General features: G+C 36.9%; 1 protein-coding gene across 1 annotated transcript; it reads left to right on the top strand.

The window, feature by feature from the left end:
- The first annotated feature begins 2,903 nt into the window (after positions 1–2,903).
- Positions 2,904–11,699, top strand: LOC124164018. The gene is made up of 5 exons (XM_046541168.1): positions 2,904–3,101; positions 4,368–4,568; positions 8,674–8,853; positions 10,031–10,072; positions 10,784–11,699. Exons 2-5 carry the CDS (start codon positions 4,502–4,504, stop codon positions 11,167–11,169), a joined length of 675 nt encoding a protein of 224 aa, XP_046397124.1. The 5' UTR covers positions 2,904–3,101; positions 4,368–4,501; the 3' UTR covers positions 11,170–11,699.
- The last annotated feature ends 1,633 nt before the right edge of the window (positions 11,700–13,332 follow it).

The raw sequence follows: 13,332 nt of genomic DNA, 5'->3' as shown, positions 1-13,332 counted from the left end.
AATTTTCAGAATTTTTTTGCAACTTACCGACGAGGTAGGGACACCAAATTCACGTGAGTGATATCTTTTATGTTTCCCTGTGTACTGCTACCTGGAGAACGCGGAATGTTTAATTTTAACGGGTTGCAACCGTTGAAAAACCATTCTTGTACTACAGCTAGAACGCCGGCATTTTTAGTGAGGGCGGGGCATCACACACAAAACGGAAAAAGCACCTAAAACCCCGGGTAACCCCCTGTAATCCCCTAAAAAATTAAAATTACTTAATAAGTCGCACATTTCGTGTACTATTCATCCTAGTTGTATTGTTTTAATTGACTCAGAAAGGGAATTGAGTAGGCTTTCTTCCCTCGTCATTTTCATTTCTCCAGGCCTATTGAGGGATCCGTTATTAAACTTCAAATTTTATAATGTAGATTTCTACATGAAATAGTAGAGGTAAAATTAGGAGTTCAAAGACACTTAAACGCAATTTTTTAAAGCACTTCCCGATAAGGTACGGCCACGAAATTCACGTGAGTGATGCCTTATTAGTGTGCATGTGCACCGCTACGTGGAGAACGCGGAATATGCAATATAAATGTTAGAAACAGGCAAAAAGTCATTGTTCCACTAAAGCCAGAGAGCTATAATTTTTAATATGGGCGAACGAATCGATGTTATGCAGGAAACCCCTAAAAAACTCCGGTGGCTCTCTGGAAAACCTCCGAAAAATAATTATATTTTGTAATAAGACGCCAAATTTTGGTTCTTTTCGCACATTTTCGCAGTAATACCGTGCCCCTATGACTCGTCGCTAGGTAATTCATGTGGACGATGGTGAACGCAGTCAGTAAACGCATATGGACCCCCGGTAACCCCTGGATCCCTTCGAAAAATTTAAAAAAGCTAACGAGCCGCCTTAATGGGTACTATGCGTCTATATTCCGCCGCATTTTTTTTTTTTTTTTTTTTTTTTTTTTTTACCCCTCGCACTCATCGCCAACGAATCCATGACTCACATGGATGACGGCTGGTAGTACGCAATGCTTTGTGAGGAGTGAAGAGCATGGCGGCGAAGACGACCAATAACGAGGAAGGGCGAATCCGTTCCGAGGAGACGCAGGCGCGGGGCAGCCCTGGTAACCCTCACGAGGAACAGCAAAGCCAATCCGAGGACGTCGTGAAGCAGCCGTAGGGGCTACCTCTATCCCCGGGCGGCGAAGCCGACTCCTGACGAGAAACGGCTAAGCCGTTCCGAGGATCAAAGAGGTGGCCATGGGGGGGAATAATACCCACTGGGCGGCGAAGCCGCCAAAAATTGAAGATCGCCGCTGAGCGGCACAGCGGTTCCCAATACGAAGGTACGGGAATCCATGGCGCAGCCGCTGGAGGCGACTCATTCATCCGATCGAGACTTTGACCGACATGGAAGGCGAACGGCAAAGCTCTCTGGTGGGAGGGCCGCGCAGCCGCCGCGGGGGGGTCTTAGGGAGTGTAGCCCCCCAAGGAGCGCGCGTAGCGCGGCGATTAGAAAAACGTAAGGCTGTTCTTACCCGAACAGTATGCATCTTTAATTTTGTGCTACATGAAACCCTGAAAGCCCCATACATTCCAGTACAATTCTTTGTCCTCGTCCTAAGCCTTGGTTCTTTCTCATTTACCCTCTGGAAGACCGTCATTTCACTACACCTGGCGTCTCATAGTAACACTTTGAACGCGGTCATTGAGGAAACTAAAAATCGTCCCAATTTGGTCAAACAGATATGTCATGTTATTGCATTCCTCACGGTGAAACGTTGTGGTGAACATATTGAGTTAGGTACCATGAATCTGAAATGATCCTTCATATTACATTGTATTATGCTAATAATGATTATCAAAATTTAATTTAAATCATATTGGACCATGGGTTAAGCATTAGGTAGTAATTTTGAAACGAAGTCATTTTTCAAGAATGGTTTTGATGAAGTAATAAAGTAAAATAAAAAGCTCAAAATGTGATTTCACTTTTCTTGCGAGTACACATAAAAAAGTTGATAACTCTTATTGCAATCATTTTCAGCTACCGATCTATTGAAAAACTTTCGAGTGAATCTTTTCCTATTAGATCCAAATGAAAAATACATTCGTTGTTGGACACACAAGGGGGAAAGAGTTTCTGCAAATAGAAGAGAATCATCACAGACCACTTTATTGACCTTGACACCGGATCGACCTACTTCAATCGAGAGAATTGAAGTGCAATTGATGTGGAGTTTATGTGAGTGACCTCTTCCTTTTAGTTCTTTACCAGAATCTTCCCCAGCATCGAATGCTGCCAATTAATTATTTTTGCACCCATAAAATTGGCAGCGAAGTTGTTTAATATTATCTGTGAAGAGCATGATAACCTAAGACTATAGGAATTTGGAATCAAAGAAAGGTGATTTTCCGTAACTGCTAGAAATTCCCTCCCTTAAGTGCATTGTTTCCCGAATTTCTGGTCTTATGGAACAACCCTCATATGTATCATACAATGCGTCCACTCTTTTACCTTATGATATATATCGGAGGAATGGAGTACATACTATAAGAAAAATTTATAAGATTATTCTTAGATTTTCAAGGTGAACATTCATATTTAAATTTACATAAATTTGAAAAACAGGACATTGTTAATACAGAAAATATTAAAACTGTTCCCGAAAAGTCAACCATCAATAACAATGATTTGACATAGAATCCATATAATTAATCGATAGTAACTTTAAATGCTTAGTAAGTAGGATTAGATAACTTAATAATGAGAAGAACCACATTGCATTGCTTTCAGAATGTGTATACTCAGGCTGATAATTTTAACGAAATCTATTGAATAGATATTCACCGTAATCAAGGTACTCAATTGCTTCAACATTATCATTTTCTATCCACAGATTTTAAAGCTGTCAAACTAAATTATGTAATAACCAATATAAATGGTGTTAAATGGACGGCAAATAATCAGTCATTGACTCCAGTATTAACAATTGAATGTGAGAGTGGCATTACAATTAATAACTATCTGAGTGTAACCCTTCATCCACGAACGCCTATATGGTACTTTCCATTGAAAGGAGTTGAAATAAACCTGGAAAACGGTAAGTTAGGTAACCTTGTTAGTAAAAGAATATATCACATCAATCCTCGGATTTTATTTGATATCATAGATTACTACGGCATCCTTTTTGCCTGGGAGTGTCTCAAAAAGCCAAATAATTACTAGCTAATAGTGAGATTCCATAGTTGACATTTTTACAAATACAATAATATTTTCCGCTGTTGTATATATTTCCTCCAAGCGTTAAAATTTTGGTAGAAACGGCAGTTGCATCATTTAAACACTTCAGTTAAATTTTGACAATTATTTGTTGAATACGCTGTGGTCATGGAAAAAAGATTATTACAATCCGGCCAAGGTCGGTTCCAAATCTGAAGGGAAATATGACTCTCTAGGCATGATTCTCTATTAATACCTATCTAGTTACTTCCCATATTCTCCAAAATATTTTGCTAAAAACTTAGCGACCAATTGCGACATTGGAATTGTGAAATATTCATGACAGCTCCTTGTCTTACATTTGGAACCCCACTGGAACCTTCAATTGAACGTATCCTTGGGTATGTTGACTTATGGGAATGAAGGTAAGCCGCGATATATCTCAGTTTCCTAGTTGATGTGTGGAGATGATGCTAATGCCTTCTGTCCCTAAATTAAACTACTTATGGTATCAGGAAAGCATTTAAAATGGCACATAAAATACGCAAAGATGTCATGACGCCGCAAGGCCTCCGACAATTGAATCCATTCTGCGCGAATCCACGGCAGCGAGCGAAATTAGATTTTAAGGTAGGGTTACTGTTTAATTGGCGAAAAATAACAAGAGTACGCAGTGTCACTTTCATTAAATTCGTTGCTTCGCCCTTGTGTTTAATTTTTTGACGCTGGCCATGAAATTCAAAAGGAGGCGATTATGTGTACGAATATTTATGGATATCAGTGAAAATAAGCTCGGTACAAGTAATCATGACAGCTTTGGTAAATTTTTCATCATTTCAGTAGGGCTCATTAAGAGATTGTTGCTATAGTGCTTATAAGATTCATAAATGCCATCCAGTGAGCATTATATTATTTAGAAAACTAAAAGACATCAAAGTAATGCTCCGTAAAGTGTACACGTTATTGTATGGTTGTTTTCACATAAATCATGCATTTTTCGCGTTCAGGTAATATAGGGAACACTTCTACCTTCTATGTAGTCGGTTGCCGCATAGTACCACTAAAATTGGTTGTTAAAAGGACAAAATAGCTAATTGGTACTCATAATTGCGATTTTCTCTTCCTAATTTCTATTCTTCCGTTCCAGGTTCTACAGTTGACGTTAAAGAAGAGGAAATATTAATTTACTGGAAAAAAGAGGGCTTCGCTTGGGGTCACCATTCTTTCAAGGATTTTATTCTCGCAGGAAGACGTTTCTCAGATGCATATTACCATATTGAAATGCGTTTGATAGTAAATATCAGCTCACGAGTGAAATGCATTAAAATTACATTCAACGATACACTTGGTAAGGTTCATTAGAATCAATTTATTCATGCTTATTCCAGTCTTTTTATGGGGGGCTTAGTATTCATTTACATGAATGGGGAACATGCATGATTTTTTTTATTCCACAGGCGGACAGAATTTTTTTTTCTGAATTCATCAAAGGAAGCCGCATGTAAATCTGAGTTTTCCTTTACGAGATATCAAATTTCCTTTACCCCCAAGCCTCGATGATGTCATAGGTGCTGAAAAATCACACGAAGCAATGGTTGTGTTTGTTTGTTTGAGTTGCCAGCATTTGTGAGAGCTTCGTTGGTGAGACGTGTAGATTATTTTCAATTTAAAGCAAAATATCCGGCGATAGAGACTCGGAAGCCTTTTCTTATTTTTGTTATTTATAATATCTGACAATGAGTAAGCGCATAAAATATGAAAGTGGAGCAGTTAAAACAAAAACTTTCAATACCTAAATAAAAAATTTGTATGAGTCTAATCCACGGCCGTTGGAGGGGGACTCCTGTTTACCTACTGATAATAATCACAGTGCCAGTGGCTGTAATGCACAGAATTTGGCAATGTTGAAAACTATCGGTCAAGAGTGGTAATTATCAATTTCCCATCGTGGTTGAATTTAAAAAGGGCTATTACGATACCGATAAATGCCTGACAGTAATTAAAAAATTGCTAGTGGCGTGTTCACCTCCGTTGTTCGCCGTGGAATGACATTTCACGATTAAGCTATCAAGATCAAACTGTGTGTGAAGTTTGTTTTTCTAGTTTATCAACAAATAGTAGTGAGAAAAGCGACCTGTGCCACATGCGTATGCTAATTTAAGGCTTTAAAACAGTGAATAAATAGTAGTTTTCATCAAAACGAACTCTGTGATTGTAAGTTGTACGTGATGATATAAGAATGGTAGTGACTTCCAGTTTTTGATAATTAAATTTGCCTGTTTCCCACTTCATTTTTATGGTTTGTGCTAGTATATCGTTTGTAGATTTACCTATATTGATCAAAATGCGTTTTAGCTAGTGTGTGCTGGCAGCGGATCCGATTTGCGATCTCATATGTGAATTGTGGAGACTTTTTTGCTGTGAATTCGTATTCGTGAAACCAATGAAATAGTGAAACTCTGTCACATTTCACATGTCGTTTAACAATCAGACTTTTGCTTCTATGAATGTCGATTAATTTCCATAGAATTCTACCAAAAAGTTAATTTTAATTATTATAGAAAGTACTTTTCTTGTGCTCTTTGAATTGGCATTAGATTTCCAAAACCCGCTACTTACACGAAAAGAATGCAGACCAACAGATTATTTGTTTCTCACAGGAGTTGAGAGCTTTTATCTGTGATTAAGGCTCTCCAGCTAAGTATATGTGATGGATTTTCAGAGGCAAGAGAATCTGACCACTGTAGGACGGATAGGAATACCTTCTCCGCTAATGCGGCGCTTCCAAATTCAACAGCACGGCTCGTAAGCTTACGATCGTTATCCTCCGATATTACAAGTTTCTTTTACGTCCCGATGTTCCACCGGCGTATAGCAATATTTTTTCATAACTAATTCTAAAAGAGTAGCGGCATCAACTTCAGGTGTACTGTTCGAACGAGCGGCAACGCTATCATCCATTTTCTGATATCTGAAACATGCGAGGGAAAGCGCTTGTATTTAATCATTTCGGTGTCGCATTTTTAATATCCCAAGTAATAATCGTGGCACAATAACATTAGAAAAACTTACCCAAGAATAACGGCACATAAACAACTGACGATGATCGGCTAAATCCTCCATCAAAACAATGTTTAGGTACAGCATGCGCTCTGTGCATTTCCCGGCTCCCGACAGTAGTTTAGGCACCTATGACATCACGCTTCGCTTCGATAGAGCTCAGGTTTCTTTGGGCAGTGGTCGGCTCAGAGAAATTTCGCTCGATTTTAAAGTCAATTTTTTTTATTTCTTTTGATAATGAATGGAGAAACTATAGGTGTTTTTTGAGCTAATATATCCGTTTTACCTGTTCAAAATTGTTTTTATATAAATACGACCCGTATAAGTTCCCCATTGGTACTTTGTAGCAGCATAATTTGGTAAAATCGAGTGACGATAGCCGCAAAGACGAAATAGAACTTTATTTCGCATGGTCTATTCTTCATCAATGTTCCATTTGGTCGAGAATATACTTTAGGTAAGTGCTCTTGATCCCAATATTCATAAGTTTTGTCCATTAACACGACCAATTTTCGACAGCAGATTAAGTCACTTTCTTCCTTATATAAGGATGCGTTAAATTAAATGCCCTTGCTCAAATTAACACTCGTTCGAGACAATATGAATTGTCTTCAAAAACAAAATTAACATATTGAAAATAGACCGTCAACATCTGTGTAATGAAAGGTTACTCTGTTATTAATTACGTATTATAGGAATGTGAATATTAAATATTGATGATAACAAAATAATTTCCTACCTTTCAGACTAATTACAACATATAGTATTAATTCAATACCCATCAATATTCTGTTGCAGATATGATGTATTATAATGAGCGCGGATATATGTGTATGATATTGAAACCTATTGCAAACAATTATACTCTGGTCTTAAGCAAAAAGTCCATTAACTAAGTTTCAATTATATTAAACACCAATCAAATACTCGTTATGAATAAGAACAGGAGCCACTATTGAATTCACAAATTTACACTGTGACATAACTATTAAAGAAAAAATGGAATCACTGAACAATGATAAGTCTTTGGGCTAAGCATTTTATTTTCTCCAAAAAGTCCCAGAAGTAGCTTTGCTTGAAAGTTGCGAGACATAAAAAAATTACGTTTCCCTATTGATATTCGCTCGTCTGCTCGTTGTGCTTTTGGCTCGCACAAAACTTGTTAGTAGTTGTGATTTGCCTTTACCTTTCTTATCAGCTTTGAATATGAATTTTATAAATACTCATCTGCTTTCATTTAAAACTGTTTATTTTAGGAATAAAACCATAAAAAATTATTAGCATGAATTTGGGCCATGCAAAAAGATAAGTATTGTCAACGTAAAGAAATCTTAGACAGCAAATGAGAAATCCGATAATATCTTGCATAATTCAAAATAATAATATATTTTAAGCTATTGAAAACTATCTGACCTGTTTACGTTATCGGTACAATGAAATGAATTTATTTAGATTTTCATAGTAATTTGAACAATAAATATCGCGGTCACCGTTTGGTACTAATTGAGAACAAATTACACCATCAAAAAGATAAAATAACATTTTCTCCTAGGAACGGTTTGAAAGAGCTCCGCAATTAACTAAGAATGATTTTTCTGTTTCACAAAAGTGTTTTCAGAGTTTCATTTTAACCCTTTGAGCGTTATCTTTCACAAATGCGCAAACATCGCTATGCAAAAACCATATGCCGTGTCACCTGCCGTGTATTCGGCCTGCTTGGAGACATCTCTGTTTAGTAACTTAAATCGATCAGGGTAGGCCATGGTTCCTTTAATTAATATAACGAAAATAAATTAATGCATCTACTGAAATGCATAAGAACATATGAATCGACAAAAATCTCATGTATATTTAATATTATATAAATATAATCATATCAATTATTGCAAATTGAGTTGCCTAAAATTAATTGGAACTATATTAAAAAATTAAAAGTAAAAAGTTCATTCTTAAAATATATATTCGCATGCTGGTACTCACTTTTTAATCACCATCATTTATGGAATCCATTTTATGGGCTAAATATGGCTGAAACTTTCTATCTCTATATCACTTCAATGTTCGCTCTCGCTGAGGCCATTTCACTTGCTTCAGCCTAACTACGTCTACAACATTCACTTATGAATTGCGCTTAACATTTTCATTTGTTAAAGGCTGATAGCGTGACCAAGACGTGACCGTTCAGTGGTATATTCAACCCCATCAATTATAATAGCATATTTAGATTCAATAGTTTCAGTTTTAGTTTTTTTGTGTCATTGTGTTACAACGTCGCGTTGTTCAACAGCATGAATCATTGAGCTAAAATAAAAAATATACTTTGTGGTATTTTCAGCGTAGGGGACAATGGTTATTTAAAACACTTGATTTGCATTTTGCAATCTCTTTCGCAGACATGAAGCTGGGCGAGGAGAGACTCTCCATTCATAAGGTACTCGAGCCGAAGGAAGGTGAGGCACTTCGCTTCATCTACAGTCTCCCGTCGCCTCTCACAGAGCGGTCGGAGATAAATATGAGCATCAGTCCATCGCACTGGCTCATTGAAAAGATATCCGTGATCCCAGCATCAGGAGGTAAGGAAGCACTGATAAAGGATTTTGCTACGTAAGGCCCCACTATTCTCCTCTTCCGTGAATCCATTGATTCCCGCCGTTCGCCGTAAATTCTGTCTCTATAGTGGGTAGTATACATGTCCATATACTTATCAGCCCTCGAAGGCACTCTGCGCGGCGAAGCTAGGTAATCATTTATTTCTAAAAAGTAAGCCAATTCCAGCTATCTACTAACATATCTAAATCAGACGATTAAATCCGAAATAAATGCCTAGCGCATTTATTTCGGGGTATTATTTGTATTGACCAGCACCTTTGCGACTAGAGCGCCACTATTTACGGCTACTAGTGGGAATCAATGGAATCACTGAAGTAAATAATCCTGCATGCAATATGTTTATAAACTCTTGGGGTATTTCATGTCGAGTTTTCTAAAGACATGCACGGGAACGAACTACCAATGTAGCGTCCCTAAATCAACCTGAATTCAACAAGCAGAGGCATTATTTGCAGTGATTTTGCGGAAAATCTTATATACATTTTTCGTTCGTTACCTTTCACCAAAGTCTATCGCGTAGATTTATCTTAGCGTATCACCTTCTTTGGCTTTTAAGTAATTAATTATCATACATTTGATGTAACCATGTGTCACTTTCCTGAAACTTGCTCGTACACTAGATATTTCTGGGAATAAATCTTCACCAAATACCTCAGTCACCAATGGGGAGAATGTAGAAGGGATTCATGGTTTTCAACCGACGATATCAACTAAAGAATCGACTCAAGAGACAGTCACGTCCCAGTCTACCCGAGGTAAGAAATATTTTCAAAACAAAATACATAAAAAAGAAATTTGGTGCAATGCTAGTCCACCCGTATACTCAAACTAACGCGAATATAATGTAGGCCGTTGACCTCTAAAGCAGTTATGTGACTACTTCTAGCACTAAAAATCCCCCTGATATTTAAGTTGTGAATGCGATATTTAAAAAAAAACTGTTTGTTGCTCTGATAAAGATTGTTGCTTATGCGCTTCCAAAATATGATATGAACAAGTTAAAAATTAAATATTATTATTATCATTTTAAAATCCATCCTAATTATTGTTCCTTACTTCCAAAAGGCAGCACGAAAATAGCCATAATTCTTGAAATAAACGTTAATAAATATATATTTTTTTACTTTCATCCGACGACAGAAGAATCGACACAAGAGGCGGTCACGTCCCAGTACTCCCGAGGTAAGAAATATTTTCAAAATAAAATACTTAGAGGATTTTGGTGCAATAATAGCCCATCCAAATATTACAACTAACGCGAATATAATGAAGGACGTTGACCCCAGAAAGCCGTTATGTGACTACTTCTAATATTAAAAATGCCCCTGATAGATTATATTTAATATGTGAATGCGAGGTTTAAAAAAAACTGTTTGTTGCTCTCATTAAGATGATTGTTTTTTATGTGTTAACAAAAAATATGATATGAACGTGTTGAAAATTAAATATTTTTTATTATAATTATCTGTTTAAATCCATCATAATTAATGTCCCCTACTTCACCTATGCACCACAAACATGTATCCATAATTATTAAATTAAAACTTAAGGCTTACGAGGACGATTCCATCTAGTTACTTTCCAGGCATTTGTTCTCGTTTCCTGATTTTGCTCGTTAACGCATTGTGCGTTCATATCGATAGTTTTGGGTCTAGATATTGGTAGACCTATATTCACAAAAACATGCATTTCAAACAAAAAATGAACTCCAAAAAAAATTTCAAAAATGATGTAAAGCAAGCCATATAGATTGTCTTCTCAATATAGATTTAAAACATAAAATGTAAAAATAAAAAGGTGAAATTTTCATATTTGATTTAAGACAAATACTAAAGATTTTCCACCCCAGGTACTCAATCTAAAAATCACTAAATTATGCCCTTCTTCCCGTAGCTGGAGAGGGCATTGGGATCGCCTGTGGTGTGATAATTCTACTCATAGCAGTAATAGCCGTGGTTATCAAGAAATGCAGATGCAAGAATCGTAGCCTGGGATCCTCAGACACTCAGACAGCAGACAATCGAAGAGTGGACACCGTTGACGCAGGCACGAAGGAAGCATGCGTTGAGAAAGCACCTGAACGAGATGTGAGCCATGAAATAGTTGAACTGGAGGAAAAAGGATTCGACAAATCTACCAATAACGAAGCCATTTTGGCGAGTGCGAACACTAAGGCTCATTTACAATTTACCTCCGATGCATCTACCAGCCATGTAACCATTCCGTCATGTGACGAAAACAGCTACGAAGAAGAAAACCTAATTTACGGTGAATTCTAGGTTTACTTTAATTTCGCACGACTTCTCAATGACAATGTAGCTGATTTATATTTGAATAGTCCTGCAAAATTAAAATGTATCTTCTGTTATTAAATTCTAATGCAGCCGTAGTTAGTTAATCGAAAAGTAAAGCAAGATTCGTCGAATCAAACGAAAGACAAAAATCACTGTTTTTACGGAAGACGGTTAATGAAATAATTAAAGCCTATGGCACCTAAAGACTAAAAGTACCTAAAAACTGTGAAAATATCCGAGTGCCCACAACACAGTTCAACAAGAATGACAATTTTAGCATAACATTTTTAATGATTTCTCTTTCCCGGTGACGAAAGTTATGTTGCATTGTGTATTAGAGCTGGCTAATAGCCTATTTCTCGTAAAAAAGTTAGCTTTCATCCAATTAGTGTGACTGCTTCAATGAGTTCAATATTTTTCTTGTAGACTTTATAGGAGACATTCTAGGGAGACAGGCGTACTATGACTTGCTGATTAATTTATTTTGAAATACAAGAAATTGATGTTACTATGTACAATATTGTTCATGAATTTATTTTTTTCCTTTCCTTTTACCTCTATTTTTAATGTTGATTAGTGTAATGGGGTGAAGGTTTGAAGAATAAAAGTGCAAATTTTTGGAAAAGTTTCAGTAAAGTTATATACCTTGACAATGAGGCTTAGGTGCAATTAATTTTTTGTTTATAATTATTATTTCTACTACAAAGTGGTCAATATCCATAAAGAAAAATATAAAAAAATCCACTTCAAAGCAAAATAACGCACTTATGAACGTACATAAATGTACCGAAACTTTGACAAAAATTTGAATTTAAAATCTACATCAAAAGACACTAAAGAACATTGTTCATACTCTTTGGTAATATTTTCTGTCGTATTAAATCATGTTCAATGCATGTGGTAAACCATCGCAAAATATTATTTGCGGCCATATCAAAGAAATTAATCTGGCTCGTTCCCATTCTCTGCTGCCGTCTCATCTTCGGCAAAAATATTCGCGTGGGCATTACCCAATTCCATGCCCACGAATCCATAAAACTGGGTAAAAGCTATAGTAAGCTAATCCATAAAGCTGGAAAAGAGCAATAAAGAACTACCGGACTGATAGATAGCAGGTTTCATCTCTGAAGGTTTGTTATCTTAGGCCAAATCATGTGAGAAAAACACAAGACATCGTTCTTCTCATTTCGTCATACAATCGTAACATCCCTTGTAAAAATGAACGAATAGCTGTGGGGATGGTCCTGAATGGGCCATGGCTGTGAAAACTCCGAAAATTGACGTAAGGAGTGATGTAAAGAGTGAACGAAAAATGTGACCATGTGATTCAAAAGATTGTAGTCACTTTTCCGCTCCCGAAAAGCGATCGCTAGAGTGAGCACTATAGTCTGTCCAAACACGGAAGGCAGGTGAGAGATTAAAGCACCGCTCGAGAGGCCAGCATACCTGCCGTCCGCCAAACAATAGCCGCGGTCTGGTCGACCGTATGCGTCATAATGAGTCACGAATTGCACTCCACCCTGAAAAATTGTCACATCAAAGTAAGCTTAATTTGTATTTTTTATGACAGTTTTGATTTCATGTAAAAATATTACAAGCACGACGAAGTTATGCCATTTTATTTTGTAACACTTGGTGTGACACCTTAAAAAAAGATTATTACAATTTTTTGCTACGGCCAAGTGCTACATAACTGATTGATATAATTCCGTTGTGTTTTTACTCTTTTTCAATTAAATCAGTCGCAGAAATCTAACCTGTAAAAAAATTCAAATTACGCTTATTTACATGCCACTATTTTTCAGAGTGGTGTGCGATTCGTGACTCATAATAGTACCAGACCAGTCGACAGACTCCGACAATTTTTTGGCGGTCGGTGGGTACGCGTTTTGTGTTGTGCTCTCGAGCGTTGCCTTAATCTCTAACCCGCCTTCCATGTTTGGATAGGCTATAAGAGGGACGAGAAAAAATTATCGTGTGATTCAGTCTTGACTGAAAACAAAATTTACATCCTTAAGGAATGGAAGAAAAATGTGATGGCTCAGGGATTTCCCCCACATAAGCTGCTATTCTGAAAAGGGGGAAAAATAATAGCGGAAGCTATTCCACGGGTAATTACACTGACCCCGTATTCTGAATGAAAGGGTG

This window comes from Ischnura elegans, chromosome 8 (assembly GCF_921293095.1).
Source record: "Ischnura elegans chromosome 8, ioIscEleg1.1, whole genome shotgun sequence".
In the NCBI taxonomy this organism is placed as follows: domain Eukaryota; kingdom Metazoa; phylum Arthropoda; class Insecta; order Odonata; family Coenagrionidae; genus Ischnura; species Ischnura elegans.
This window is presented reverse-complemented; position numbering and strand designations above follow the sequence as displayed.